Below are 27,926 nucleotides of genomic sequence, written 5' to 3' on the forward strand. Positions count from 1 at the left end.
CCAGAGCAACATCTTAGGACAGCAGCTCCTTCTCACCTCTCTCCCCCCCTTGTCAATCACAGAAGCATGTCCAAGTTGCCACCCTCACCTCTTCCAGCTCATTACAAATTCAACTCCATCTGTTCACTGATCCAAACCACCGTCCTCCATTCTTGTATTTTCCTTTGAATGAATAATTGTTTCACTGAGGAAAGCGGGTCACCAAATAGGCAAGTCATGTGAATTTTTAGTAAGTGAATTCTTCTTCAACCATACCAATGCCTTAAGTTATTTAATTTAGTTTTGACGCTTTCAATTGGGAAACACTATGAACCACCGCAAACTATTTCTAGAACTCCAACTAGAAAAACAGTTGCTGGTCACTCATTGGTTAAGTAGTCTTGCCTAGACTATCATAAATGATCATTTATCATTAATTCACTACTTGCACAAATGTGCTATTCAGATTATTAAATATATATATATGTATGTATTAGTTATTATAGATATACATAATTATTAAAAATTATATTCAGATTATTGATTTAAATCTCAATGTATTAATTATTATGGATATATACAATTATTAATAATTCTATTCAGATTATTAATTTAAATCCTTACTACATATTTTTCTTAATATGGTTCTATTTTTGGTTTAACTATTTATACTGTTCTCACGGGGGGGAAAAAAGGAACAATTCAGTATTATGGTGTCATTTCAGCCTCCGCTGCTCTGTCTCCCTCTAATTTCTCCACCCATCTATTGTCCTCAGATCATAGTACACGAACTCTCATTACAGGGGTGTTAATAGACTCTTTTGCGACAAGATCCTCTTTATTATCCATTGACTGCGGACTACATTTCTAAGCTGATTAGCCTGAGCTGTCTATTCAGCATTTCAATTATCAACATAGACTCTGCCTTATATCACATCACCCGACAGAGAGCACGTCATTACTCGCAAATACTCTTAATCTCTGAAACCCACTGCAGAATGAAGCTATGAAGTGATGACATCGCAACAAATCTGAGACTCTGAGGCAAATGACAAAATTAACAGCGATTGAGAGCAGTTGAGAGCAGCCGAGAGAGAACTTCCATTTTAGAATAAATGGAACAGCTGGCAATCATGGGAAGAAAATGGGCACAGGAATTAGTGATGCTCATATTTCATGTCATCCAAAATATGACAATCTTTGGGTATTATGGGTATCTGTGTGAAGTGTCCCTGCTTTTATTAAATAGCCAGTAAACCCAGGCGTCACTGCGTTCTGTCGGACTTCTTTTCACACTCACTAATCCATTGGTTCATTGTTAATCCAGCTGTGTGCGGAACATGGCTGACGTCAAGGAGATGATGTCTTTGCTGGCGGTATTTTGGTCAGCATCATAAACTGTAGTAGCACGGCGGGTGTTATGTCTTTCACGCACAGTGGAACTTCCATTTTATGGACCAGGAACCAACAGACTATTTAGCGGACAACATTTGCCAAAGTCAAGCTAAATGTTGTTGTTGTTGAGAGGAATACTTTTTAATTACACGCTAGGATCTCATTTATTTTATGTTACTTTTTTTTTCTTTTTTAAATTAATCAGTATGACAATTAATCAGACTTTGAAAAAAAGTCTAGTTTTAAAAAGTTCTGCTCGCAAATTACTAAAATACTTCCTTTTGGGAGGGGCATTAATAATCCACAAAATCCGAGAAGAACATTTGTGAAGCAGTACTTTTCCTTGGATATTGTGCGGCCTATACGCTGACTAATGAATTCGAAAAGATTTTCCCAGCGGATATAGTCAATGATAGAAACAAAGATTAGGATTTATTTGACAAGCTGTGGAGAATGTTTGTGTGCAGATCCGTATAAACTGAAAGATAAAAAGGGATGTGTGTGGTGACACCCAGAATGCTAGAAGCAAAGCAACAAGGGGGCCTTATAAAGACAAAATGATGGCGCGAAGTAGAAGAGAAGGACAAGAGATCTGTCAGATTGAGATTGAGTAGTATAAAGTGGAGGAGTTGTAAAAAGTTGAAAGCTACGCTCTACAGTGACACAAGTATGCATCCCAAAAGAGAAACTGAGAGGAGAAAATAAAACGGTAAACGATATAGCGAAAGCGTTGGAGAGCACGTACTAAATGTAGTAAAAAGAGACAGCAGATGGTGGGGATTATCACGGACTAAAGTACTCTGGGCCCTACTGAGGGAAGGCCGTAGACGTAAAACCGGTAAGCTTCAATCTGTTATAAAATGCGCTGCAGGGTCACTATTACCATAACGAAGAAAATGCAAAAGCAGAAAACGAAAGAACGCAACAATCACTAAATCTGTGTGTTTAGGTGTTTTTTCTTTCTTTACCTTTTCCAGTGAGTGCGTCAAACCTTGAACCTGTAAAACGAGAAAATAAAACAGTATCATTGACATGTTCCGATTTACTATACAAGCGTAAACTTCACAGTCGAGATCCGATGCAAAATTCTGCACGGTTTAAAAGGCTCTGATTCAAAGGGTGCGAGATTGATCAATATTTATGTGATTAATATGGGTTTCGTGTGAAGTGCTGTGTTCGTATTTTGATCACCTTAAGTATGGAAGGAATGCAAAATTAGAACAACCTCTCAGTATGCAACACAGGGTGGAGTAAGTGAATACTACATATGCATATAAATGAACATGGCAGGGGGGGGGTCAATTACAGAACCATCAGCAACATGAACTGCAGCCCTGTAGAACTCACACAAGCTTGGATCCCATCAACAACCTTTACCGTTGCTCTCCTGTAATTGCTTATTGAGCCGTGTCACTCACGACCTTTTTTTTTTGTTTTGTTTTTGTTGCTTGTAATTGTTCATTATTCAAGGCTGACTGCTGCGGTTTATGTTGTTGTCGGGAATGTTTAGAGAATCAGACCGTTTCTGGTAGTCAGAATGTAAGTAGATAAAATATAAATAGGATAAGGAGTTCATCATGAAAAGTCAAGTCATGTAAAAGAAAATATGAAAAGAAGTTGCAATACTTGCCGAAAGAAAAAAAAGAATAACAAGATGGAAGTCATCATTGGGAACTAGCATTTCAATTTAGCATTTATCTATTGGACACTTTTCCACCCGGATTATTATTAAGTACTGTATTTTAATGACTTTCCATGAGAAAGTCAATGTAATGTCCTCGGAAGTGATGGAAACAGTTGTGTGTTCATACACGCTATTGACTACTTTTGTGTCCTGACAGAGGACAGTTAATCCGATCCTTCACTGGCAATCACCAGAGTAATTATTGTGCATGAATGCCTTTCCAGCAATTGTACTATTTCAATTGAAAATCTCATTTCTGAGGACTCCTTACTGCAGGTTTCATCGAAAAACATCCAAAGGTTACCAGACACTGTCACCCTCAGCGAGTCCTTCATGACTCATAATAAAATACCCCTTTCTTTCTCTCCCACTCCCTGCCTTAATGAAATTGAACAGTAGCTGGACGGACTCCAATTGATTTCATGTTGCCGATATCATCATTAATGCAGCTGTCGTTAAAAATGGCTACTCTGTTCCCCTCTTCTACTCACTGGCAGTTCCCAACAATCCCGTTGAACACCTCACTTAAGATGACACACCAATAACAATTGATTAAAAAAAAAAAAAAGGAATACAAATGTAAATGCCACATACGAAGGATGCCACCAAGACTTTGCAAAACTGATGCACATATGCAAATCACTCATCACCGTGTTGCCCTCATTTAACTAACTAGACATTATTACACATAAGTGATGCCTCATTGAGTTAGTCAAATAAACAGTGTTTTAAATGGCAATTCAATGAATCCCCTTCACAAATTATAAGTCACTCAGACTAAAGTAATCATCCTCCGTATTTTCTGGCTGAGTGCTGAAGGTGTGAGGCAGATGTTTTGCCTGGCTGATCCTGACTGCTTATGTCGCCATCGCTAGTCAACTCCTCACGCTACCTGCGACAAGCGACCTCACTGTTCTCGAGTTGGAGAACAGCAATCATTTCTCCGTTGTTTTAAGCATCGAGGCCCACGCTGACCTCAATCTAAAAAAGGTCCGTCAGCTGGCAGCTGGAGCAAAAGGCTCATGGGAGGAGAATGGAAGAAAAACAGGGCATGCACCACATTTAAAAGATTTGCGTTGAGTTGATATGGTGATCTTCACAGCTGTTAAAGCTAAAAAAAAAAAAAAAAAAAAAAACAGGTAAACATAAATTAACAGCGCAAATTAGTGGAAGCAAGAGTGAAATTAATAACTGCAGTGAGGGCTCATTACTGTACATTTGTCGTCACACGGGAATACCCGCATGGCTTTTCAAATAATGAATGTTCCTGAAAAGAAAGAAAGCTGAAATGAACATTTGTGTTTTAGAAACATGCAATTTAATTTTCGCCATTCATATCTTTGGTTTCTATAAAACAGAGTGGTTGTGTGAAAAACCCATTACGTGATTTGGGTAGAACTGAGCATAGGAGGCAATTTACAGACAATTTGGACCCATTAACGCCATTCAAATTGGTTTCAACTGCCAAGCTCCTGACATTCCCTCATGTCAGTTTCCATGGTGATAAAGACAGCAAAAAAAAAACATACACACACACCTACTCTTGTATCACCCCACCTCTTCCCATCCCCCCAAAACGTTACACACCCTGTCACTACATAAAAATATAAATGAAAACACATTCTTATTCAAAAAGGACTACAAATATTTCAGATATTATATATGAAAACAGCAGACAGCTAAATCAATTCAACAAAATATTCTATTCCTACCAACAATGTAGTAATTAAAATGTACAACTACATAGACAGAAAAATACATTATAATTATTATTTTATTTTAAATGTGACCTTTGGTGCAGTAACTACGCAAAAAATCCTAAAACCTACACTTGATTTCCCTTGGAAATAAGCAGACAGCGTCCACTTCTCTTTCATTGCCTTCCTCTGATCGCAATGGGTTGATCGGTTCTATTACCTGTCTCGCTATAATGGGCTTAGACAACATTATCCTTCGTTGACTACCCAGCATTTTCATTGCGCTATAGTGCACTTCAAACTAGTGTATGCTAGTTTGGTTCAGTTACATTCTGCCTCACAGCTCACAGCGGTGCCTGAGTTTTGTTTTGCATCAAAAGACAAAAATACTCAGTGGACGTAGAAGAAATGCAGCTTCAAGGAGAACAGACATGTTCTTCCCTGAGGCAAAGCTACACTTTTCAGCAAAAGGACAATCACTGGGTAGTGAGCTGCAAAGTTGGAGATGGAACATGCCAAAAGAATACGCTCCCTCAGGAGGTGAAGTGTTTCTTTAAAAAATAAATTTGCGCTACCGTGTTTTAAGCACATCATTGGCATGCCTTCACACATGGTTTCATGACCCACGGTAGTCACACCTGATTCTCAAGCTCTCTTGAGTCTTAATCAAGTTGTTTGTTTCGCAGAGGCTTCATTAGAACTTTGTGTGATTGTTTAGGTGTGAATGCCTCTGAGTGAGACTGTGTGTCCGCTCAGGTGGATGTAACGTCCAAACAAAGACGCACAACACACTCAGTGTCCTCGAGAATTTCCAAACCAAAAACACAAACAACTGCTCCACATTGTTAATATTCCATTTTCCACACTTTCTGTCGTTGGAACTACAACTCTTTGCAAGGCAGGCTGAAGGAGTGAAGCCATTGTATTTTTGTTTAATTAATTATTTATATGTATTTATTATTGTATATTTATTTATACTTATCTTTTTATTTATTATATATTTTTATTGATGTATATTCATTTACATGATCTTTTTATTCATTAATTAATTTATTTATTTATGGAAAATGATTTCTTTGTTTTCCATTCCAGCTCACAATTCTCATGGGTCCTAGCCTACATTACAGCACAAAGACTATTAATCTTTGATGATCAGACCTTTTAATGTTGCTTATATAATATTAATTTGCACCTGAAGGGTAGTATACGGATGCACTCAAACAAATATTGTAGGTGTGATCAGTCAAAGTTTACTTTTGTAAATGACATTGTCATGGTTCCAATGAGCTCATTTGGAGGTTTTTTCTAACCTCAAGAAAGAAAATTCATAAAGCTAGTGTGTTTCATATTTTATCTGCAAGGCTCTTGGTGGCCATCAGCCGCTCAATGTTTTAATAAGAGCCGTATTTGTTCAAAAGAGGCAATTATGTGTTCAAATGTCTTACGAACATTAATGAGCGATTGCACAACACGAATGAACGTCAAAAGGCAAATAATTACGAAAGCTAGGGATTCATTATAATAACCAAGAGAAATGTCTCCTGAGGTCAATTATCCACTTGTGTTAGCCAAAGACTCTTGGCCCCAATGTCCAGAAAGACAAAATAATACACAAAGACGCAATCTGCAGCAAGGGGGGGTTGGAAAAAAAAACACAAAAAGGCCAACAAACATAATTCAACTAAACATTCACAAGCACACAATGTCAATGAGTCTCTGCGTTTTAGCACAGAAATCAAACATGTTTTGCGTCTTACCAACCAGGCTGCTGTGCTTTAATCGCAAGTCAGGCTTTAATTGGAAAAAGTGTGACTGGACTCAAATCTGTGACCCAATGAGATGAAAGCGTAACATTGCCTGGTGGTTAAGCATGTGCTTGTATCATGAGGTCATTTTACAGTCAGTCTGTATGAACAAGACAGAAAAGTCAGATTTCTTTTCTCGTTTTAATGCACAGCAATGTACATTTCGATAAAATGCTCTTGTAGCCACTCAACTCTCATATACAGTAAATCTCAGTTAATGTCCTCACATACTGCACTTATCATGAAAAATCTACTTAGATGATGAAGAAGTAAATACGTTTACGGCCAAAATTTAAAAGCCCAAGTAAATAATGCATTAACTACAAGATCAAATACGAGGTTTTTAGCAAAGTCCTATTTCGGGTTAAGTGGAGAGAGTGGAAAGACCACCCATAGCTCCCCATAAATAATCCAAGATATTTTTAGTATGTAGGGATTAATTAAAAACAATTTCTCAGCAATTGATAGGTATGAGTGATGATTTGCATTTAAAAGGTACCATTGCAATTTTCTTTTCTTTTTCTTATAAATACATCAACATTTTCATCGCTTATAAATTGCCACATTTGTATTCCTAGTGATGTTGTGATCTGCTGTGTAACAAGTCACAAAGTCACTCGTTTCCATTTCCTGAGAATCCGATTCTTATCAAAATGCCGCGGTACAGATGGACGGAATTCTTAAGAAGCCAAGAGTCTACAGAGTTTAACTCGGGGTTGAATTGTGCCAATGTAGAGCAATACCACGTTGAGCCCCGTCCGTCCGTCCGCTGCTGCCCCTGGCAAACAGAACAAGGCCTGCTTGTTTGGCAGGGACCTGCTGACAGGAAACATAATGTATTCAAATGCAAATGAATGCCAGTGAATACACGGCCAGCCAGCGTAGCACCTTGTCCTTCCCTAAAGTATATAAATGTGTAGAGAAGTCGTACAGTAATTGAAACGTGCACACTCACAACCACAGACTGCTCACTGTCTGGTACAGAACCGCCTGATGTGTCTCATCACCAAGGAGACCGGCACTAAGCGGGCGCCTGGCAGAGACAGACTGCCATTTAGCATTTAGGACCCCACAAAGCTTTCAGGCAGAGAATGGAGGCCTTTTTTCCAATAAGAGAGAGAGAAAATGAAACACAAGGCAATGCATTAGTCACGGAATGAAATTGGAGAGAATGAATGAGTGTTTGAGAGTCACATTGGAGAGCAGAAGTGGGCAGGTTGGCAACAGGGTAAAAACACAGCTGGAGAAAGAATAAAAGCCAAAGTCGAAAAGAGAAGATCTTTTCGCCTTTGCATTACTGACTGAATAACCATTGAGGATGATTTGTCTGACTAACAAAATGCCTTTTGAGATTTAAGACACGTGTGAATTTTAACTGACGTCATAAACGGGAGTTTCTATTAATAATCATATCCACCTGAGTCTCCGCTGGGAAGGCGGCAAGTGCAAATGAAGTGCAAAGAACCATTATTTTTGATTTATATTGATGCAATTTGGGGAAAATAATGAAGCCAGTGGGGTTGGAAGGGGAGATTATATGAGAACACAGTAAATCAACTACTCGGCTGCCTTTTAAAAAGCGAGTGGAAGATTGACGAGTTAAATGGTTGAATATAGGAGGAAATTAAGCTATGGCAGAAGCCTCCGACATATAGTCAGGCGTTTAAACGCAAATGAATCCCCACAACAATTCTGCTTTCCAGAAGGAGCGTGTTCTACTCTAGCCATCCGAGCCCCACATTCCATCCCCAAATCATCTTCTAAACACAAAGAAATTGCTCTAAAATAGGACAAAGCCTCATATTAATATAGCAGCTCTGTCCCGAGTACAATAGCATCATTGATCATTGCATGTCATCATTAAAAAAAAAAAAAAATACTGTTTTGTCTTACGGCTTTAATAAAAGGAAAATGTCAACAGTTGATAGGCCAGAAAAGATGGATGGTTGTCTGATATTGTGTCATTGATTATGAGATATATTTATGAGACTTTCACAGGCTCCATGGAGAACCCTCACCACACTTCACTCCTTTTTCTTTCACTTTCTGCCCATCAATATTCTACACACTATGCTTTGCGTCATCACGTAACAATGGAAAAGATAGCCAAATGGAATTTCGCACGCTTGGCCGTAATTACAGTTGTGGTGGTGTGCAGACGGTAACAATTTAATAATCTCCGGGTAATTACCCCGATTGAATAGATGCTAGCTAAATGGATTGTTTGACTTTGCCTGAATGTGGATGGATTTGTTTGTGTGTGAGTTAAATGGAGAATATACTCAAAATTATTAAAGCTCATTAAACGTTGTCCTGAACGTTACAATGCAAGTGGCGACCAGCCATATATTTCAAATAAAAAAAACATCCTTAAATCCAATTGCAGATTTGTTCATGCTGTACAAACAATCTCCCAACCCCCAGCATCTGATTGGAGATCAAATCGCTCCTACAATCACATCCATTTGATTGCCACGTGCAGTATGCACCTCAGCCTGCCCTTCAATCACAGCGTGCTCATAACAATCAAAAGGAAGTTAGCGGGCAGAAGAGCATTTTGTAGCAACGTCGATATATCCCCGGATACCACAAGCACCTTAGGGAAAATACAGAAAAGCTGTGCGGAGCATCAAATGCCGTGCTCCCATCCAATAATCTGCTTTAAGATCATTGCAGTTTCCAGAGCCGCTTTTTTTCCAGGCTCATTCTCATGCTCTATTGAATTGAAAGTGTATTCCAGATACATTTGTATTACAAATACTGAAACTTGGATGATAATTTGTTGGAGAGGAAATCGTTCGAGGAGAACTTCTCTTTTGGCACGCTTGCTGACAAGGCTTAAATAATGTGTGAAGCACAGTGCAGTTTCAATTTTAATTCCAGGAAGCTAATTTAATAGCAAAAAATGCTTCCTCTCTTTAGCTCATAAATTTGCAAATATGATCTTTCAAGCAAGTTGCCTTTTGCTCTAATCTGTATTTGTGTTGTGCAAAAGGGAGAACAGCAAGCATATCATTTTGATTTAACACACAAAGCTTGTGAATGTTTGTAAACGACCCTTGTATTGTGCGTGTATTGAACATTTCTACAAGAGTCAAATCATAAAGACGTCACCACGAATACAACTCGCGGGCTGTAAATTCTCCAGACAATGGCCTGCTCCGTTTACAAATAGAATCAATTGGACATAATGCGGATGTTTCATGCCTGCTATTGCCTAATATGACTGGTTGAGGCTCCTGTAGCTTACTCTATCTGTATACATTATATCATATATATAGATATATTATGGAGGTCAGAGGCTCTGGATTATCTCCCCACACGATCGGGTTCATCAAGCGCCACGAGGTCATTTAGTCATTTGTGTAGATCAATGAACAATCCATTTTAAATTAGCAATGCAGAGCTGCAGTAATCTGGGGAATGGAATTTTGAACTACACGTACACAACATATGTTCGTTCCGCTGTTTAGAAACATAAAGCCTGTTGTCATTGAACATCTAGTCCCTGATGATTGCATGAATCGAAATGGCTCAGCCGTTATCAATTGTACCAGCACGCAAGTCAAATCAGCAAATTTTCCAAATGCTATCTGCATTCCACCTTGAATCGGACACGGGAATTACGCAACTATTGTCTAACCCGTTGGCAAGGGTTTGTTATTTATTTTCAAACATGGCTAAAATTGGCCATCCTGTGATTATTATGTAAGCTGTTTTCAAATCTATTGAAACCACTTTTGTACAATGGTTTAATTTTGAAACAAAGCAATTAGTTCAGCAATGCCTTCTATCTCTCGCTCTCTTTTTTTCTAATCTCCCAATTCTCTGTAATAATTACCACGTTGTCCTAAAACAAACAATTGAACAGTTCAGTTGAAAAGTATTATACTAGTCAGCCAAGCAACTACTGGAACCCGTCAATACAGTCCAGGGACCTTGTGATCCTTTGGGATCAACTGTAATTTATTTGCTAGACGATCTGTTAGCACACACTTGTGGCTTTCATATGTGCACAGAAGTGTTTCCTTCATCATTGATCTGAACTCAAAGATCCCTGTGATGACAATAATATCGGTGATAACAGAGATTAATTTTGCAGAGCGTCCAAGATAATTGAGACAGTGAATGTTGGAAGCCATTCAGTTCATAAAATGTGATTATTGAGATTAGAAAAAAAAAAAAAGTTTGTTTTGAGGGCAAGGTTGGAAAAAAAAAAGTCTTTAAATCATCTCGACATGCATTACCAAGCCACCTTAACACTACGTGCCAAAATGATGTGATGCTGAGGACCCATCTGCAAAGATCCTGTCAAAGCTTCCGAACCAGCAAGGTGTGAACGACATGAGAGATAGCTCTAAAAATGTATGAGCACAGAGCGCACACACACGCAAGCGCACACACGCACACTCAACTGATAAGCAGCATCAATCGAAGACATGATCTCATCTGAATGCAAAGCGTTTCTGCAGGATTGCAGATATCATCGTTTTTAGACTTGGGTCGAAGAGTGATGATGTTATTGGTGACTGGTTCTTGACACATACAACAAATGCTCTTCCTCGCAGATTATTTTCATTTCTATGTAGCAAAGACACATTGGCGGAACTAAAGGGGTGGGCCGCTGTTTTTCATTTTTTTCCATGATTTTTTTCCATATCTCCCAACTGATAATTTGTAGATGTTTATCAGGGTTTTTTTGAAGAATTTTGAGGGTTTGTCATTTTTTTGCTGACCCCTTGAGATTACTTGGCCCCTCCATGACGCCCCCCAAGAAAAAAAAATCCTAGCTCCGTCAATGGCCTTAATCTATTTCCAAACATAGTGTTTACTTCCAGATGGGCCAGATCTTCTTAACCAATATTCTGAAATAGAGTCAATCTAACCATGAAACTACATTTACCTGCATGCTCATGACTTCCTCATGTGACACAGTGAATTAAAGGTCCAACCAAGTCAAAACCTCAAATACCCAAACATCAGTGACCACGTCAGATGTTTGCCCCAGATGCTTGGCCAACTGCCGAGCAGCCTTCAGGCCCCGCTTTAATGTGTGCTTAAGAGGCTGTACGACGGAGCGACTGCTGCTCTCGCTCTCTCTCTCTCTCCTCCAAATATCTGCCTATCATTTATTCATTCACACTCCCAGGACCGCTGCCGTCGTCATCTGAGGACCACGTCGTCTGAAGTTCTCCAGGCCTGTGTCGCTCAAAACATACGTACATGCACACACGAACGTGCACTTTGCCAACAGTCCCGGCGGTCTTTTAATTTTTTGACAGCCTATTTTTAGTGCAAAAAATAATCGAGGTGGAAAGTTCCATCTGTCCAACACTCGTGTTCCAGCTGCTCCTTTTTAGCAGCAGGCGGAAAGAGCAGTGGAAAAAAAATGCTGCTTATCAGATAAAACTGACACAGAGAGGATTTATTTATCACATGAATTCAGCTTTGGAAGGATTTACTCGGTGAGAGGCAGCTTCTAAGTTGGATGCTTGGGAAGAATGCGTCTTGTTTTGTTTCTTCCACAGAAACGGAGATGATGTAAGAGTGGGCATGCGGCTTGTCACCTCTGAGAGCTCTGCTTCTCTAGTCTCGCAGTTACACTTCAAAAGTTAGCCTTAAAACTTTTTACTCTTAACCATCTTGACTTGTCTCATCTGATATCAGTCCACTACAATTGTCGTTATGATATTGCTGGATTTGTGATTTATAGCAGCAGGCTATTTATAAGTGACGGAATCACAAAGTGATCCGATACTAAATTCTGGCGTTGATCCAAACAACAGTATTTTTTGGGACGGATGGAAGTTTATTGCATAAACACATCACCAACGCTGCTCAGTCAGGTTCATCCATATGTTATTTTATGAGCCGTTTATTACACGTGTGAGCACAGCCTAAAAATGGAAATCACGCCTTCACAATACTTCACGTGTGACCTAACGACAATATTATGTAAAGTACAGCAAATTTCATCACTGCTTCTACAGAAGGCATATTCTGTATGGTGTGAATGACACATTGATGAAAAGTGACCAGGCTAGCGTTGTCTTTTCAAACTTTGAGAGGTTATAAAGTTCACAAAGAAAGTGCAAATTCAGCTTGATGTCAGAACGCACGCCCTGAATGCCAAAAAGCTCGACAAACACCCCAAGTGGTTGTATAAACAGAGGGACAATGTCATGTGAGCTGTTAGATAATCGCAACATTTTCCGGGAATATTTTATAAATGTGCCATGCTCTTTTTGAAAACAATACACCTTCTCTTTCACTTAATGTGGTCAACTGATTGAAACGCAATGTTGGTTCTGCCCGTACCCCTTGAGGGCTGTTCTGGGTGAAACATTGAGCCCGGACATACGCACAGAGCAGCTCTGTGCTGATATCGCCATGAGGGGTTCATTGTGACAGTAGCTGAACTAATCAGTTTAAGAGCATAGAGCCTCCACTGTCTGTTTTAGAAAGACTGGAAACTTCCGTTAAGAAGACCCAAGACTTCACTTTTGCCAAGTATCTAAAAGAAGAACTATAAATGTATTCACAATTTAAAAGAGTTCCCAGGCAAATCAACAAAATGTCATGTTTTGGTCAAAATACCTCAACAATGTGAAATTACAGTACACTTATCACACCCGTGTTTGCAGGCTAGTTGAAATCAACATGTTTCAGGGAAGCTAGGTAATTTCATCAGGGCTGTTGCCATGGTGACCAAAGGCAGAGTGGTGTCCTGTGCAATTTATTATATTATTATTATATTTTAACTTTAGACATGTATTTTTCCCTGATCAAATTCCAGATAGAATCCAAAAGTGTTCTGATTTTCATATTTAAATGAAGTTGAAATATGCTAATTATTTATTTCACTGGTCTCTATTAAATAAATTTACAGTATTTATAAGAAAGAAAAAAAATAAATAATAAATGCAGCTGGGTTTTGTGGGCCCACCCATAATGCAGAGTTACTGCTGATTTAAAACAAAGGTCACAAAATACCGCAACAAACTATCTCGTGTCTGCTGACATAATCAGGCGATCAATCTACGGCTAAATTGTGACATGCAAAGCGTTGAGGTCAGTACACACGGCCAAAACAAGCCACGACAATCGATACGCTGCAATTTATTTATAGACGCACTTGTGACTTCCCACTGAGGCACAAGAAGAGGAGCAAGTGTCCCTTAAAACAGTTTTGATTTTCATTCAGTGGCTTTGGAAACCTCCATTCTGACACGGTTGAAAAATGGCTATAGTGCAGTCAAACTATTTTGGTCACACACCAGCCCAGATTGAACCAATCTAACAATCTTACTTTGTGTGTGTCAGTGTGTGAGAGAGTGAGAGCGAGACGGAGGAAAAAGAACCTGAGTAAAAGTGATGATCCACCGTCCGACTGCAGAGGAATACGGCTAAATAAGTGAACAGCCAAGTGAAACACGTCGACAATCACAACTAAATTCAATCTAACACCAAGACTGTCACATCCAAATTGACAGGCCTTGCTCGTGTGCATGTGTGTGTACATATGGTCCAGTGGAAAAGATGGCGGGGTGTTGGGACTTGCTCAACATTCTAGACAGCATTGCTGTTGTTTTAACAAATTAATCATGAGCAATTATTATATATATATATATATTATTGATTGATTGATTGATTGATTGATTATTTATTGATCCCCAGGGGTGGGGAAATTCAGGCCCCAGCAGTATCCATACCACAGAGTGGGTATACAAAAAACACACAGATGGCATGAGGCTAGCCTTCATTTAGCAGCACTTACAAGCTAGTCAGATAAACGTCAAGTTTGAAATCAGAAGAAAAAAAACATTCTATAACAAAAAGTAGTAGCGTTCATCAAAACTTTAATTACTCTCGAGCCTTTTTATGCTTTATAAGTGGCTGACTTTTTTTTACGCTTACCAGTTGGCAGTTATGGATGTTAAAACGCGAGAATTGAGAATTTTCACTTCTGCTTCCATTATATCTTACAATAAAGTTGTTCCAAATTGGTTTACAGTTGAAAAACAAAACTGTTTCCGAACAGATAGTTTGACCTCAGAGGTCAGCCCATATGGCTAATTATTGCTATCCCATTACAATTTGTATAGCTTCCAGGAATAAATATTCAAAAAGGTACAAAAAGTACTTTCCCCATTTTACACTTAAAGTAAAAGTATGTTCATTTATAGTAAATTACACCATGGAGAGAAAAACAAATCACAATTATTACACTCATGGAAATAAAAATCAAGATGGGCTATTTTCAACTATGTCAAGCATCATTGGAAACCCTGATATACTTTTAGATAACTTTTTTTTTTAATGTGTTGTTTGGTACTGCAAGACAATTTCCGGCCAAAGACATTAGTTAAATTTTAATTTGAAATAACAGTGTCCAGGCCACAATCGCTCACACACGAGCGTGTTGTACCGCCAGCCTGGTCAAAACGTTTGTTAATCTCGTGGATTATCATTGCATCCTAACCACCGCGCATTGCGTTCATTTCAAAGCGCAAACTCGCCTACTTTTTGCGTATCTGCAACAGTTGCGTTCCATGGGCGAGACAGCGAGAATGAAAGAGAAAGAGCGCACGCATGGATCAAATGTGAACAGTACAAAGTGCTGTGGACAGAGATGCTTGCATGCTGAGGCGCTAGAAGTCATTTGAAATCGGTGCTTTAGTTTTAGTTTGGTGGAAATGTGGGGATTTGACTCCCGGGTAAGATAAGTATTAAGGGGGATAAGGGGGGGGGGGGCGTCAAACGCGCCCAATACCACAATTCCATCTCTTATTTATTTATATATTTTATTTATTGATTGATTTGTGTTTAGTTGATTTTTAATTGTTTGTTTATCGTTACATAATTATAATTATTATTATTTAGGGTTATGAGATCTCAATTAGTGTGTTTCATGAATTTTTGTTCCTTTCATTCTTTGATGCTTTTTAATAAAACTCTTCCATCTTCCACACTATCAGACAAGGCAAGATGTGTGTGTACACATTCCTCAGTCATTCTAATAGGTTTAATTGTGCTGCTGCGTAAAATCACTGCCAACAAAAAGTTACAGGTTTTGGAAAAAGACTCACCCTCCATGCAGAAAATAACCATCCAGGCTATCCAAAGGTCCGAGTTATGGAACTTCACCATTGTTCCGAGCTGTTCAGTTCTCTGGTCCGCTCAGTTGCCTTGCAGAAAACTCGTCCTTGTAATGGCATGTGGCATGGAACTAGTAGGGATTTACGCAGCGCGCTCAAGCCACTTTGTTTGCCCAAAACAAAGTGAAATGTTTGCACGCGTGCTCCAAAAGGAGCCCCAATTCATGTCCGCTCCGGTTCACCGGTCGCTGTCTCCCGTGCTGGTGCGTCTAACCCTCCGATGCCCGTAAGCAGATCAGTCCAAGTCTGCTGTGTAAATAACCCGTCGGTTATTTGCGGTTGGTGCAAAACCCGATCTGAATCTCTCCACAAGTGTCTGAATGCAACTTAGAAATTCATCCCAAACTGTCAGTTTCCCCGCCGCGTTGGTGAGTGTCTCCAGCGCGTCCTGTGGCGCTCCATGATTCCTCGCTTGATCTGCAGCAGCTGATTGGACCGAGTATAAAGTTTACCTGAAAGGATTTTAGCTTCCGGTTTGAGTCATTCAAACTAAAACTAGCCTCCGTTTATAGTTGGGGAATATGACATATTCATGAGCATGCATTGCCCGTTTGAAAAGTGTGGCATTCCAATATGCGTCATCTGTTAACTCTGTGATGACATTCTATCAAAAGTACCAACTAAGTATTTTACTCTTGTACTTTGTTTGGGAACACATCCAACTTCCTGTCATTGTTCAAATGATTCCGTGCACTTGACGAGCCTCAGTGACAGACACTTGGAAATCGGCTGGAGTCCGGCTGTTGCCTAGAGACCGTTGACGCCGGAAAGGAAGAGAAATGTATTTGCGCCCTCTTGTGGTGCGTTCGTAGATCGACTCATTTGGAAAATTACAGTAATTGCAATGAATCTTTTCCTTTGCAACCGTTCTGTCACATCAATTTTACGTTGCCCACGAAAGGCTGGAAATGATGTGAACTAATAGCAAATGTCTATTTTCTTATGAATTGCGTTTGAAGCAAATAGAAAACAAAACACCCACACCCACACTTGTCATAGTATCATTTGTTGCAAAAATATTTACGATATTTTCATCACCAAGTCCTTTAAAAATGTATTTGTTTCACTGATCATTGTGTTGATATTTTTATTTGGACGGTCTTCTGGTGAAAAGCAGGGTGCAATTAAAGATGCTGCAATCAATGTTTGATCAAACACCTCAGCAAGTTAATTTGTCACATTTTTTGTACATCACAGGATGTGTTTTGTGTCTTGGTCAACACACAACATACACACTTTTTTAAATCAATATAATAAGTGCCGGCAGCACAACACAGAGTCTCGGGGGTTCTGGGTTTTCAATCTTGTACCCAGGAAATTGCATAGGAGAAGTCTGGACAAGACTTTTGCCTGTGATGGAGATAGAAAATGTGTTTTTAAAAGACAAGGTGGACTAAACTACGTGACATCTCTAGGCACAATAGCTTTGCGTCAATAGCTTCACACTCAGGCTGTTGTGGGACACAAATGCAGTGAAACAAACCATAATTTGAATTGTGATTACTGAGGCGCTACATGAGAGTCTGGTAGCTAAACTGAGCCAGAAGGACACAGATGCATCCTGCTTGTGAACACTTTTTCATAGCATATGTTGCTCAATCGTCATCATGGGCATATTTGAAGTCTCACATTGTATACTTTTGCAAATCTGGCAATATATTTGCTAAAGGTTTTGCATTTAAATATCTTTTCTGGCTTTCCTGTGTGGAGTTTGAACGTTCTTCCCATGCCGTTCTTCTTCCTCCCACATTCCACACAATGTTCCACTATCTGTGAGATGCAGTGTTTTAAGAACAGGCCCACGCAGGCTCCTCATGAGGTTCTTGAGGGCAACATGGTACCCACAGGCAACATGTGGGTGACCCATGTGAGTGTGAATGGTGCTTTGACTACATGTGCTCTCTGAGATTGGCTAGCGATGGCTCTAGGGTGTATCATGTCCTTTCTCCTTTTTGGTTGGGATCAGCTCCACTTAATAAGGGTGTGCTGCAGAGGAACGGCCATAAAAAATGTTTTATAGTTGATATTTCATATTACTCACAAGTACGGAGAATTCCTCTTATTTCCTTTCTCCATATATAAGATTTTAAAGTCCTGTTAATCTTTTATACTAAATGTCAATCGAATAAGTAATTTTAGACGTGTAACCTTTATGTAATTTTTCACTTTTACTTTGAGCTTTTTGCATAATTTCCCAAGTCTAGAGTTTTATTTAAGAAGGGTAAAAAATATATAAAACGACAAAAATATTGGACAAATATATTGTTTTATTTTAATTAATTATTTAATTTCATACATGCAAGTATCTGATTGGCTACAAAATACCACAATTTCAGACTTTTGATTGACACCCCACTACCAAGAAAAGGAAACAATGCCACGTTGTGGTAAAAACACAGTCCTTTCAGATATAATGACTTGTCAGACCATTGACTGACTACCCTGAGCTCCAAGATTGGTTTTCAGCAGACCAGCACGTTGCTGGCAATGGAATAATGTTGAATTGCATTTACACATACACACACTGCCAGCAAGCCAGATCTGCCCCTTAGGAAGCATCAGCCCTGAAATAACAAAAAGCACAATATTTATTGCAGGAACATAAGATCATTTATTAAAGTAAGTGCCACAGCTCATTAATTTTATAAACAAATAGTTCTGGCACCAGCACTGGCCCCTAATAAGCACTAAAAGTAGCGAAGGCAATATTCGACCATGTGACCCGTTTGTTTTGCCCTCACGGGAAACTGCACTGATTGTGAGAAAGGCTGCAGAATATTAACGAAAATAGTCACAGATCACAGATAGCAAGACGAGGGTGGGGTGTGTTGTGGCACAGCCGGTGAGACCTGTTGTGGCTGCATAACAGTAAGACAAAACAAGGCGTGACAGCTGCATGACAAGCGTCGAGCAGTATTCAGTTTGTTTGAAAGATTATCAAGTAAACGTTAAAAACTCACCTCGTCGCTGCTGCTGCTACTACTGCTGCTTGAGGAAGAGGAGGAGGTGTTGGACCCGTGCCCGTCCTTATGATCCTTTTTCTTTCCATCCTTTGAACCCGTTTTCTTTCCATCCTTATGGTCACCACTCTTCCCATCTTTACTTTTGCTCTTTCCATCCGATGACTTTTTCTTGTCACCGGATTTGGCCTTGCTGTCGCCCTAGAATTATGTACATCACGTGGTAGATTTCAGACGTTTTCACCTCAATTTGTCAAGCATTTGTCAATTAAAATGTCATTTAAGTCACAAATTAATCCTAATATACCTGTTGTGACCGACCTTGTTGTAAAAGTCAGTCAGAAAACAAATAAAATCAAGTAAATAATAATAATAATAATAATAATAATAATAATAATAATAATAATAATAATAATAATAATAATAATAATAATAATAAAGTACCTTATCGTCACCCTTCTTACTCCAAGGCCAGCTAAACTCGTCCTTGTTAGCCTCTTGTTTTGTTATTTGCTCCTCACCACCGCCCATTGCTGGAAATGAAAACAAACGTAGTCAGCATATTTCAATTAACTTCACTCAAAGTTTAGGTTGAGCGTGCAACAGGTAGGTGCATTGTCATGTTAGGTAACAATAAGATTTAAAAGCTTCTTGAAGTGAAATCTTACCATCATTAAGATTGAAACTCATCGTGACTCCGTGCAAATCCAAGTGACAGCAGTCCGGAAGCACCGAGCGTCAATAAACTAGCCGCACCTGAAACCACGTGACTCAACCAGGCCGCACCTCCGGCAGGAGCTTCCTGGAGCGCAAATGCATTTTTACCACTCACTTGTTAATCATTTGAATAAAATTATCGTGTGCAACACTGCAGGGTGAAGCTCACTTATTGGATTGTTTTATTAAATTGCCGGGTGCCCCATCCGCCCCCCCACTCCCACTTCAAATGTATTTATTCATTTTGTATTCATTTTTTAGTAATTTATCTCATTAAATAATGGATTGATTTTTTTTAATTAGTAAAACATTTACAAATATACATTTTTTTTATTTTGAAAAGTATATTTATTGCTTATTTGTATTATTAAAACTAACTAAACTGCATTTTCTTTAAAAGCTGGACACGACGATTTGGACTAAAGCATGTAAAGTCGCTGGTGGATTAATAATGATCAATACAAAATACAGGCAGCTCTTTTTTTTCTCCACTCTTACCTTGCATATAGTTAATGTCATCTGATCCGGCAAATCTTTGTAGTCCAAATGTTGGTTTAATGTTGAGATCTCTCTTTGTTTGGTCTATGACTATGCAGCCTGTCTTGGCACGTGTTATAATTGTGCCAAAACACTTTTTTTTTTTTTTTAAATTACATCCATGAAGCACATATCAATCACTACCTTTTTCTTCTTTTCATCTAACTGTTAAGAAATGTCAGATAAAGAAGTTGAGTTGTTGATGAATCTGAACCCTTACACTGTTTGTACAGTGCTCTACTTAATAATAATCACAGACAAGGTACACAAAATACAATGTTGTTGTTTTATTCCCTGAGGCAATTACATAAAAATCATCTTTTTTTTCCAACGACACAATCATTCTTCACCAAATCCACATTTCCTTTGATTGAATTGTTTTGACATCTCATCATTTGTAAGACCTGCTTCTGTATACATCAGTGGCGCTGAAGTGCGGGGTGGGACGGGTCCCTGCGTCCCTATATCGGTACGTACTCCCCATCAATGACTCCATGGGGCTTAAGGGTCTACGAATGGGTGGCCGATCTCCGCCGGCAGTTGTGGTTACGGGTGGATAGGAGAGTGGGGGAGCCAGAGGATTTACAAGGGGTTTGGAGGGAAGCAATGGATAAGTGATGACGGGAGCGCCACCGGGCTTAATGGTTTTGCTAAATGCCGAGTATCCACTCGCACCTGGCTCTGGTGGTATTTGTGGATCGGCGCTTTGCTTACCAACAGGAATTTTCTGCAATGAAAAAAGGAGGACGCTATGATGGGGGGTGGTTAGCATTTCAACTTAGCTAAAAGTTTCCAAAAGTTGATTTAGCATGATATGGCTCATTCAAAGACATGCATGTTCCCATTCCGTGACTTGCCTTCTCTTTTTTCTTCTTGTCTTTTTTGGCCTTTTTGTTTTCCTTGTCACTGCCGCTGGAACTTGAGGAACTGGAACTAGAAGAACTGGAACTTGAAGAACTGGAGCTTGAATCCTGAAACGCATGCCACAGATTGTAAAAAATAAACATAATCTTTACACACCCACTGAATTATCCTTCCATCAATCCGTCCATCTGTCTGTCCATTCATTGCAATCACAGCACATACTGTATGGAGACAACGTCAGGTGAGTGAACCACTGATACTCAATGAACCCACCTTTTTCTTCTTCTTGTCCTTCTTCTTTTTCTTCTTCTTGTCTTTCTTCTTTTTCTTCTTATCACTACCAGAACAATCTGAGTGCTTGGATGCAAATGCAACAATTTGGTTAGCGCACTGTAGCCTGCCCAAATTACATAAAACAAATGTTTGAAATTTATTGGCAGTCTCACTTTTTTCTTGTCCTTCTTTTTCTTCTTGTCCTTTTTCTTCTTTTTCTTCTTTTTCTCATCATCACTAGAAGAATCACTAGATGAGGAAGAATCCTGCACAGAAAATCCTTTATATTTAGCATCTACAGAATGGGTACATACAATCTAAGATTACGATAGCAAAAATACAAATGAAGACTTTTTAATTCCGTTTCATTAAATTGGAACGGCTTTGCTCTCATATTAGTTTGTACAGTTGTACCTAATTAAGTGACTGTAGTGTAATGTATTTTTTTTTCACCTTCTTCTTCTTTTCCTTCTTTTTCTTCTTCTTTTTATCTTTTTTCTTCTTTTTCTAAAGAAATGATTCGCCATTTAAGTTCAGAAAAAAAGTCAATGTAATGGGGAATAGCGCATTTACTGACCTTGTCGCTGTCACTATCAGAAGAGGAGGAGGACGAGGAGGAGGAGGAAGAGGAGGAAGAGCTGGCCTTCTAATGACAAAGGAAAAACAACAGAAATCCACGTTATGATCAAAATCTGCTGCAAATATACTGTATATTGAAAAAAATTCTAAACAACTATATTAATAGTACAATGCATTTACCTTCTTCTTCTTTTTCTTCTTCTTCTTCTTTTTCTTCTTATCATCATCACTGTCAGATGAAGAAGAGGAGGATGAGGAGGAGGAGGAAGAGCTGGAGTCCTGTTCAGAGATTGGGAGAATAACATTATGATGAAAATCTGCTGTAAATATACTGGATATGTAAACTATTCTAGACAAAAAATATTAATAGAATAATGTATTTTTATTTACCTTCTTCTTCTTTTTCTTCTTTTTCTTTTTCTTCTTGTCATCATCACTGTCAGACGAAGAAGAGGAGGAGGAGGAGGAGGAGGAGGAAGAGGAAGAACTGGAGTCCTGTTCAGAGATTGGGAGAATAATACAAAACACTGATTACTGACTACACAAATAGATTACTGGATTAAACAAGCAACAAATGAAAAATAACAAACCTTCTTCTTCTTCTTCTTCTTTTTCTTCACTTTCTTCTTCTTTTTCTTTTCATCATCACTATCAGATGAGGAAGAGGAGGAAGAAGAACTGGAGTCCTGTTAAGACATTTTTTAGGAACAAACACAAGTCATTACATAATGATAATAATAATAATAATCATAATAATAATAATGCATCCAATTTACGTAGGTCATAGAGGATGTCAGAAAATTGGGACCACAGAATTAAATACTGTATTGGATAATACAAGAGGTACAAATGCAAACCTTCTTCTTTTTCTTCTTCTTTTTCTTTTTCTTCTTTTTCTTTTTGTCATCATCACTGTCAGAAGATGATGACGATGAAGAAGAAGAACTGGAGTCCTATTAATACAGTTTAAATATAATAAGTACGTATAATAAACCAACTCACAATAAATAAAATAAAGTCAATACAAGAGGGATAACACACCTTCTTTTTCTTCTTCTTCTTCTTCTTCTTCTTTTTCTTCTTTTCATCATCACTTTCTGAGGAAGAGCTATCAGAAGATGAAGAAGAGGAGGAGCTAGAAGAATCCTAAACATGAAATTAGACACAAATTATTTATTGACAGTAATCAGTAACAATCAGTTTACTCTTTTGACCAAACATATACTGTACCTTCTTTTTTTTCTTCTTCTTCTTCTTCTTCTTCTTCTTCTTCTTTTTCTTCTTCTTCTTGTCTTTTTCATCATCATCACTGTCCGAAGATGAACCAGAATCCTATTGAAAAACAAAATCAGCATTAGGCTCATTTGATTATTTTGCTCTTTTCATCAACACTATGATCACCTTTTGCTTCTTCTTCTTCAGCTTCTTTTTTTTCTTTGGCTCGTTCCCATCCTCTCCCTCTCCCTCATCATCACTTAGGTGGCCTTCCTCGATACCACCCGGGAACGCCGCTGCTTAAAGAGTTCGAATGATACCCCTGACCCATACAAAAATTTGAACTGCTCCTTGACATGTTGAACATCACACTTACCACCCGGTATGTAAGTTATAGACGGATCTTCTGCTGCTTTATACTATTGAAAAAAAAAAAACAATTATCTGTTTTTAAGCGAGTGACATATTGTACATAATGCTCATGTGAGTTTGTCACCTTGTCATCATAAATGTTATCTTTCGATGCATCTTCAACTCCTGTGGAAAACATCAATATGAACATAAACAAATGTGTTTGGTTGTATCGATTGTTAGTATTAGAAAATAAATGTGTCACACTCACCTGCTGATAAAAGTGATTCTTGCGCTTCATCCTGTGAATAAAAGTCAAGATTTGTTTCACTCCTGTCTTGGACTTTGTCTGCATCATTACATTTTTATTGGTGTCTCTGTTTTGTAAAATGTTGTAATTGCAATATGGATGTAATTATGACTCCATATTAAATAAAAAATAATGTGAAGTTAATGAGTTCTATTACTGGAACTGTCTGGAAAAGGTAATAAAGACCCTCAAAAATCTATGTAGCCCCTTCAGCATTTTATGTAATATATTTACAAATTATATTATCAGTATGAGTAATTTCACAAACATGGTTAACATACCTTTTCCTTTTCTTTCTTTTTCTTCTTTTTCTTTTTCTTGTCATCACTGTCAGAGGAGGAGGAAGAGGAGGAAGAAGAGGAGGAGGAGGAAGAAGAGGAGGAAGAAGAAGAGGAGGAGGAGGAGGAAGAGGAGGAACTGGAATCCTATGAAAGAAGCGAAAGTTTAACAATTAGCGTCAAGCCTAGATTTTCATTTATTTCCATAATTTAGAAAGGAGATGAACACAACTCAGTTACACATATTGTAATCACAGCACCTTCTTTTTTTTCTTCTTCTTTTTCTTCTTCTTTTTCTTCTTCTTTTTCTTTTCATCATCACTATCAGAGGAAGAACTGTCAGATGACGAGGATGAGGAATCCTGTGAAGTAAAAGAAGGAAAATGAATTGATGACAACACTATTTTTTATAATGAATGTTTTTTTTCCCCAAAAAACAACGGCATTATTATTATAGCTGTACCTTTTTGTCTTTCTTCTTTTTCTTCTTCTTGTCTTTTTTCTTCTTCTTGTCCTTCTTTTTCTTCTTCTTTTCATCGCTGTCTGAGCTGTCAGATGAAGAGGAATCCTGTGAAGTGAGGGTGGAAAAGCCATTTCAATGGAACAGTTGTCTTAATACGAGTTATTTTTTTATTTGTACTAATACGACATTTTTATATTGATCTACATTATCCGCATGTTCTCATTATATCTTGAAATTTCATTGACAAAAACATTAATTTTATTGTTTGTCAACAAAAATTACACATAAAAACATAAGGTTAAGGTTAACTCATAAAATAAAATATATTAAACAAAGCTAATCAAAGTAAAGCGCTCCTTTTATGGTGGGAACATTTTTATATTTTCAGAGACATCTATCCCTACATTATTACCAGTGACTGTAATACCATCTAGTTAAAAATCCCATTTTGGATTATCAAAGCACATTTTTCAGCTGCTATTTATGATCATGATCATTAATTATTATTAATTTAATCATCATTAAAAAGTTAGAAAACACTTGGGGCCTAATACAGAACCCTGAGGCACACCAGATGTGAATTAATTGTGAATTTGGATTTCCAAGTGTGACAAACTGAAAGAATTGTCTCTGAAGCCATTCAAGTAGTTTTCCAGCAGTGATGCAAGCGTATGCAGAAGTTTACATGACACAAACGCTTAAACATTTTATGAAAATCTGCCATCGACAGCATTACGCCAGCATGGCATGCGTGGATTTACCTTGTTCTTTTTCATCTTATCCTTCTCTTTCCTGTCATTGTCCTCATCAAAAACCTGAAACAACCCAGAAAAAACTGATGTGATGAGATATATTCATAATTATCTAGAAAGGTAGATCTGGAGGCCTAAGATGGGAATATTTCAAATGAAATGTCATTCATCTCTCACCCGCTTTAACTCCGGGTCCCCAGGAAGTTGCATTTGTTCATCTAAATAAACACACAACAATATGGGTCAACCAGTTCAGCCGAACCACCGGCACTTACGTTTTCCTCCATATATGAATCTCTCAGGAGAAATAATTTCACCTACCAGTCGGTGCTATGATCAACCTGTCCCACATGTACTCAGGCACCACTTTTTTCTTCGTCTTCTCCTTTTTCTTCTTCTTCTTCTTCTTCTTCTTTTTCTTGTCATCCTTCAAGATAATAAAAAATGGAGTACTGAAAGCATTGTCAGGTGTTGAAGTGCTGAATTATTATGTTGACTACGCTGACCCATTTAGTGTTAACAACTGGTTAAACAAGTCATTCTTCACCCATCATGATAATATCAGATGTTACTTACTTGAAAAATAAAGGTTAAATTACTGGCCATTTTTGTATGAAATTAGAAATAGCAAAAAGGTAGTCGCTCCAACTGCATAAAATTGTTTTTGTAAAAAAAAAAAAAGAAAAAAAGAATGGAAATCAATTCATTGTTACAACATGTCTGTGTTGTACATTCCAAATGGGTGTGCCTTCAATCATATACTTCCTTAGTGCCTCCACCTACTTTCTCTAAGTCCAAAGCTTGAAGCAGTACGACCTAATGGAATGCATTTTTTTTTAAGTCTCGCAGCCTGCACCCAAATGCCTGACGTGGCGATCTTTGTTTTTATCTTGTTTCCCGAGCGCAAACTGCCTTAAGTTAAGAGATCACCTATTTTTTAAAAAATTCTAAAGTTGTCAAAAGGTTTTCAACTTTAAAAAGGTTGCTGCTGAAATTCTCTTCCAGCAAACTTTACTTACTACCAAGTTTTTTACACTCACCAAAAGCCCAAGTGTGGATCATGAGCTGAAGGCAAATTTGGAAATTTAATAGGTCACATCCACAAAGCACACATGTTCACTCAGTTTGAATTAAATGTGCAGAAAATGAAAGCTGGAGGATTTTGAAATGATTTTTGCAAAGACGTTCATGCTGACTTGGCCGGAGGGGAAATCGTGTGACGACAACGTCTAGTGGCAGACATGCTGAAGCAATATTTGGACACGCACTTGATCGAACTTACCTCACTATCACTGTCTGAAGAGCTGCTGGACGATGAGGAAGAGGAGGAAGATGAAGAACTGGAATCCTGCAGGAAGAGAGTGGTCTCTTTTTTCTGAACAGGTTTATTTATTTATTTGGGCCTTCATTCATGTAAATGAGATTGTTGTCTTTGCTATGTAGCGTAACCAGGGAAGGGCTCTTTAAACACACGACCGGGCACAAGTCCACCCATTGTAGCTATGAAGGCAGCCAAAGTGCACTTGGTCTACTTTCTACAAAACACATTAATCACAAGCCTGACCAGTTTAGTGCAGTGCAGCCAGGCGTGTATTTACTTCTTCCCAGGCACGACACACCCTGAAGACGACATAAAAGGCCTCATTTGCTGCCTTGTAAAATAGATTCTCATTCTAAAAGCCATGATTACACTTTGATTGGATATATTGTAATATCTTCATCATTATTTCAAATAATTTATTTTATTTTTGTCTGATTTGATTTTTTTAGGTTTTTGAGATGCAGTTACTCATTCACGATGATCTCAAAACTGCACCCCAGTCACTGAAAAATTGCCGTATAATCCTAAAATTTCCCAGGAACACTTAATCTTGATAAAAGTCATAAAAACATACCTTCTTTTTCTTCTTCCTCTTCTTCAGTTTCTTCTTCTTCTTTTCCTTCTTGCCTTCATCCTCACTGTCTGAGGATGATGAAGAACTATCATATGAGTATGGTACCTGGCGACAAAAAGTCACATACTTCTTCTCACTGTTCTTCAATTGGCAAAAGAGCAGATAGAGTGACTCTGAATTGTTACTTACCTGGCAACCTGCAGTTTCTATTGGTTGACTCCTGTCATCGGCACACATTTGTATTTCTACCGGCTCTATTTCCTCTGTGAGAGACCCCAAACGACCGGGTGGGAGGGCTGCTGGTTCCTCTACACTTGCAGCTCCACCAGGAGCTATTGTTCAAAAAATAGGTCATACATATTACAGCAAAACCAATTTGCATGCACTCTGAAATGAAAAATTTCAATTGTTCACATGTAGAATTAACAAACAGTGGTTACATTTAATGACTTATTTGAGAGCTGTTCTTAGAACCAGCATAAACAACATCTATTATTACGTTATTTAATGCTAAACTGTTGTGTGGAACGAGAAAAACTACCTTATGCAATTTGCGATAAACCTCAACAATGACTTTATTACATTATGAGAAAAATCAGCAGTGCCCCACCCCTTGCAAGAAGAATTGCCCAATGTCCTGAGAAATTCTGTAATAAAACAAACTGAAATAGGCACAGACTCATTTGAAAAACAGAGGTTTTATGTTTCTTGAGCGTGTAGTATGCATGAGCTAAAAATACTTGTAGATAAAATAATGTCATTGAAATCAGCTAACCTTCAGTGAGAGGGAACTCCATTCACGTCCACCTTTCTCCTGTGGCGAGGAAGCCTCCCAAACACACCCTTCCAGGTTTATTTGTGAGGAGACAGCATGAAAGATAGGGCTGGGTCATAAAAGTATGTGGAAAGTTGGGAGTGGTAAGAGAAATTTCAAAATAAATCAACATTTGACCAATTATTAATGTTTAATTATCAAAAAAGTTAAAATACCACGGATAATACCATATATCCTCG

At 38.3% G+C, this 27,926-nt stretch overlaps 2 protein-coding genes across 7 annotated transcripts in view; both read right to left on the bottom strand.

The window, feature by feature from the left end:
* Positions 1-16,139, bottom strand: part of igsf11 (immunoglobulin superfamily member 11) — a 51,726-nt gene extending 35,587 nt beyond the window's left edge. The window contains exons 1-2 of one of the 2 annotated variants that reach the window (XM_061281832.1): positions 15,650-16,139; positions 2,343-2,372 (exon numbers count right to left, since the gene is read on the bottom strand). In XM_061281832.1, the coding sequence (XP_061137816.1) occupies positions 2,343-2,372; positions 15,650-15,710 (91 nt within the window). In that variant the 5' untranslated portion in view covers positions 15,711-16,139. The remainder of the gene's footprint in view (positions 1-2,342; positions 2,373-15,649) is intronic. The other variant, XM_061281833.1, reaches the window with a different exon arrangement.
* A 1,828-nt stretch (positions 16,140-17,967) lies between these two features.
* On the bottom strand, positions 17,968-27,796 carry LOC133155475 (dentin sialophosphoprotein). 5 transcript variants are annotated; one of them, XM_061280827.1, is made up of 30 exons: positions 27,688-27,796; positions 27,102-27,244; positions 26,913-27,017; positions 26,300-26,365; positions 25,339-25,444; positions 25,195-25,235; positions 25,027-25,080; positions 24,266-24,370; positions 24,063-24,164; positions 23,806-23,949; positions 23,486-23,516; positions 23,360-23,400; positions 23,240-23,282; positions 23,050-23,159; positions 22,879-22,980; positions 22,690-22,794; positions 22,506-22,601; positions 22,239-22,334; positions 22,039-22,143; positions 21,829-21,927; positions 21,647-21,715; positions 21,523-21,576; positions 21,243-21,335; positions 21,070-21,153; positions 20,790-20,903; positions 19,894-20,659; positions 19,347-19,480; positions 19,123-19,211; positions 18,679-18,879; positions 17,968-18,282 (listed from the first exon to the last, which is right to left on the bottom strand). In XM_061280827.1, the coding sequence occupies exons 1-26, from the start codon at positions 27,707-27,709 to the stop codon at positions 20,324-20,326; spliced, it is 2,466 nt and encodes an 821-aa protein (XP_061136811.1). In that variant the 5' UTR covers positions 27,710-27,796; the 3' UTR covers positions 17,968-18,282; positions 18,679-18,879; positions 19,123-19,211; positions 19,347-19,480; positions 19,894-20,323. The 5 variants fall into 5 exon arrangements, with proteins under 5 accessions (XP_061136811.1, XP_061136810.1, XP_061136813.1 ...); XM_061280826.1 differs by having other exon boundaries at positions 23,050-23,162; XM_061280829.1 differs by lacking the exon at positions 22,506-22,601 and having other exon boundaries at positions 23,050-23,162.
* Positions 27,797-27,926: the final 130 nt, after the last annotated feature.

The sequence above is a fragment of the Syngnathus typhle genome, linkage group LG6 (assembly GCF_033458585.1).
Source record: "Syngnathus typhle isolate RoL2023-S1 ecotype Sweden linkage group LG6, RoL_Styp_1.0, whole genome shotgun sequence".
In the NCBI taxonomy this organism is placed as follows: domain Eukaryota; kingdom Metazoa; phylum Chordata; class Actinopteri; order Syngnathiformes; family Syngnathidae; genus Syngnathus; species Syngnathus typhle.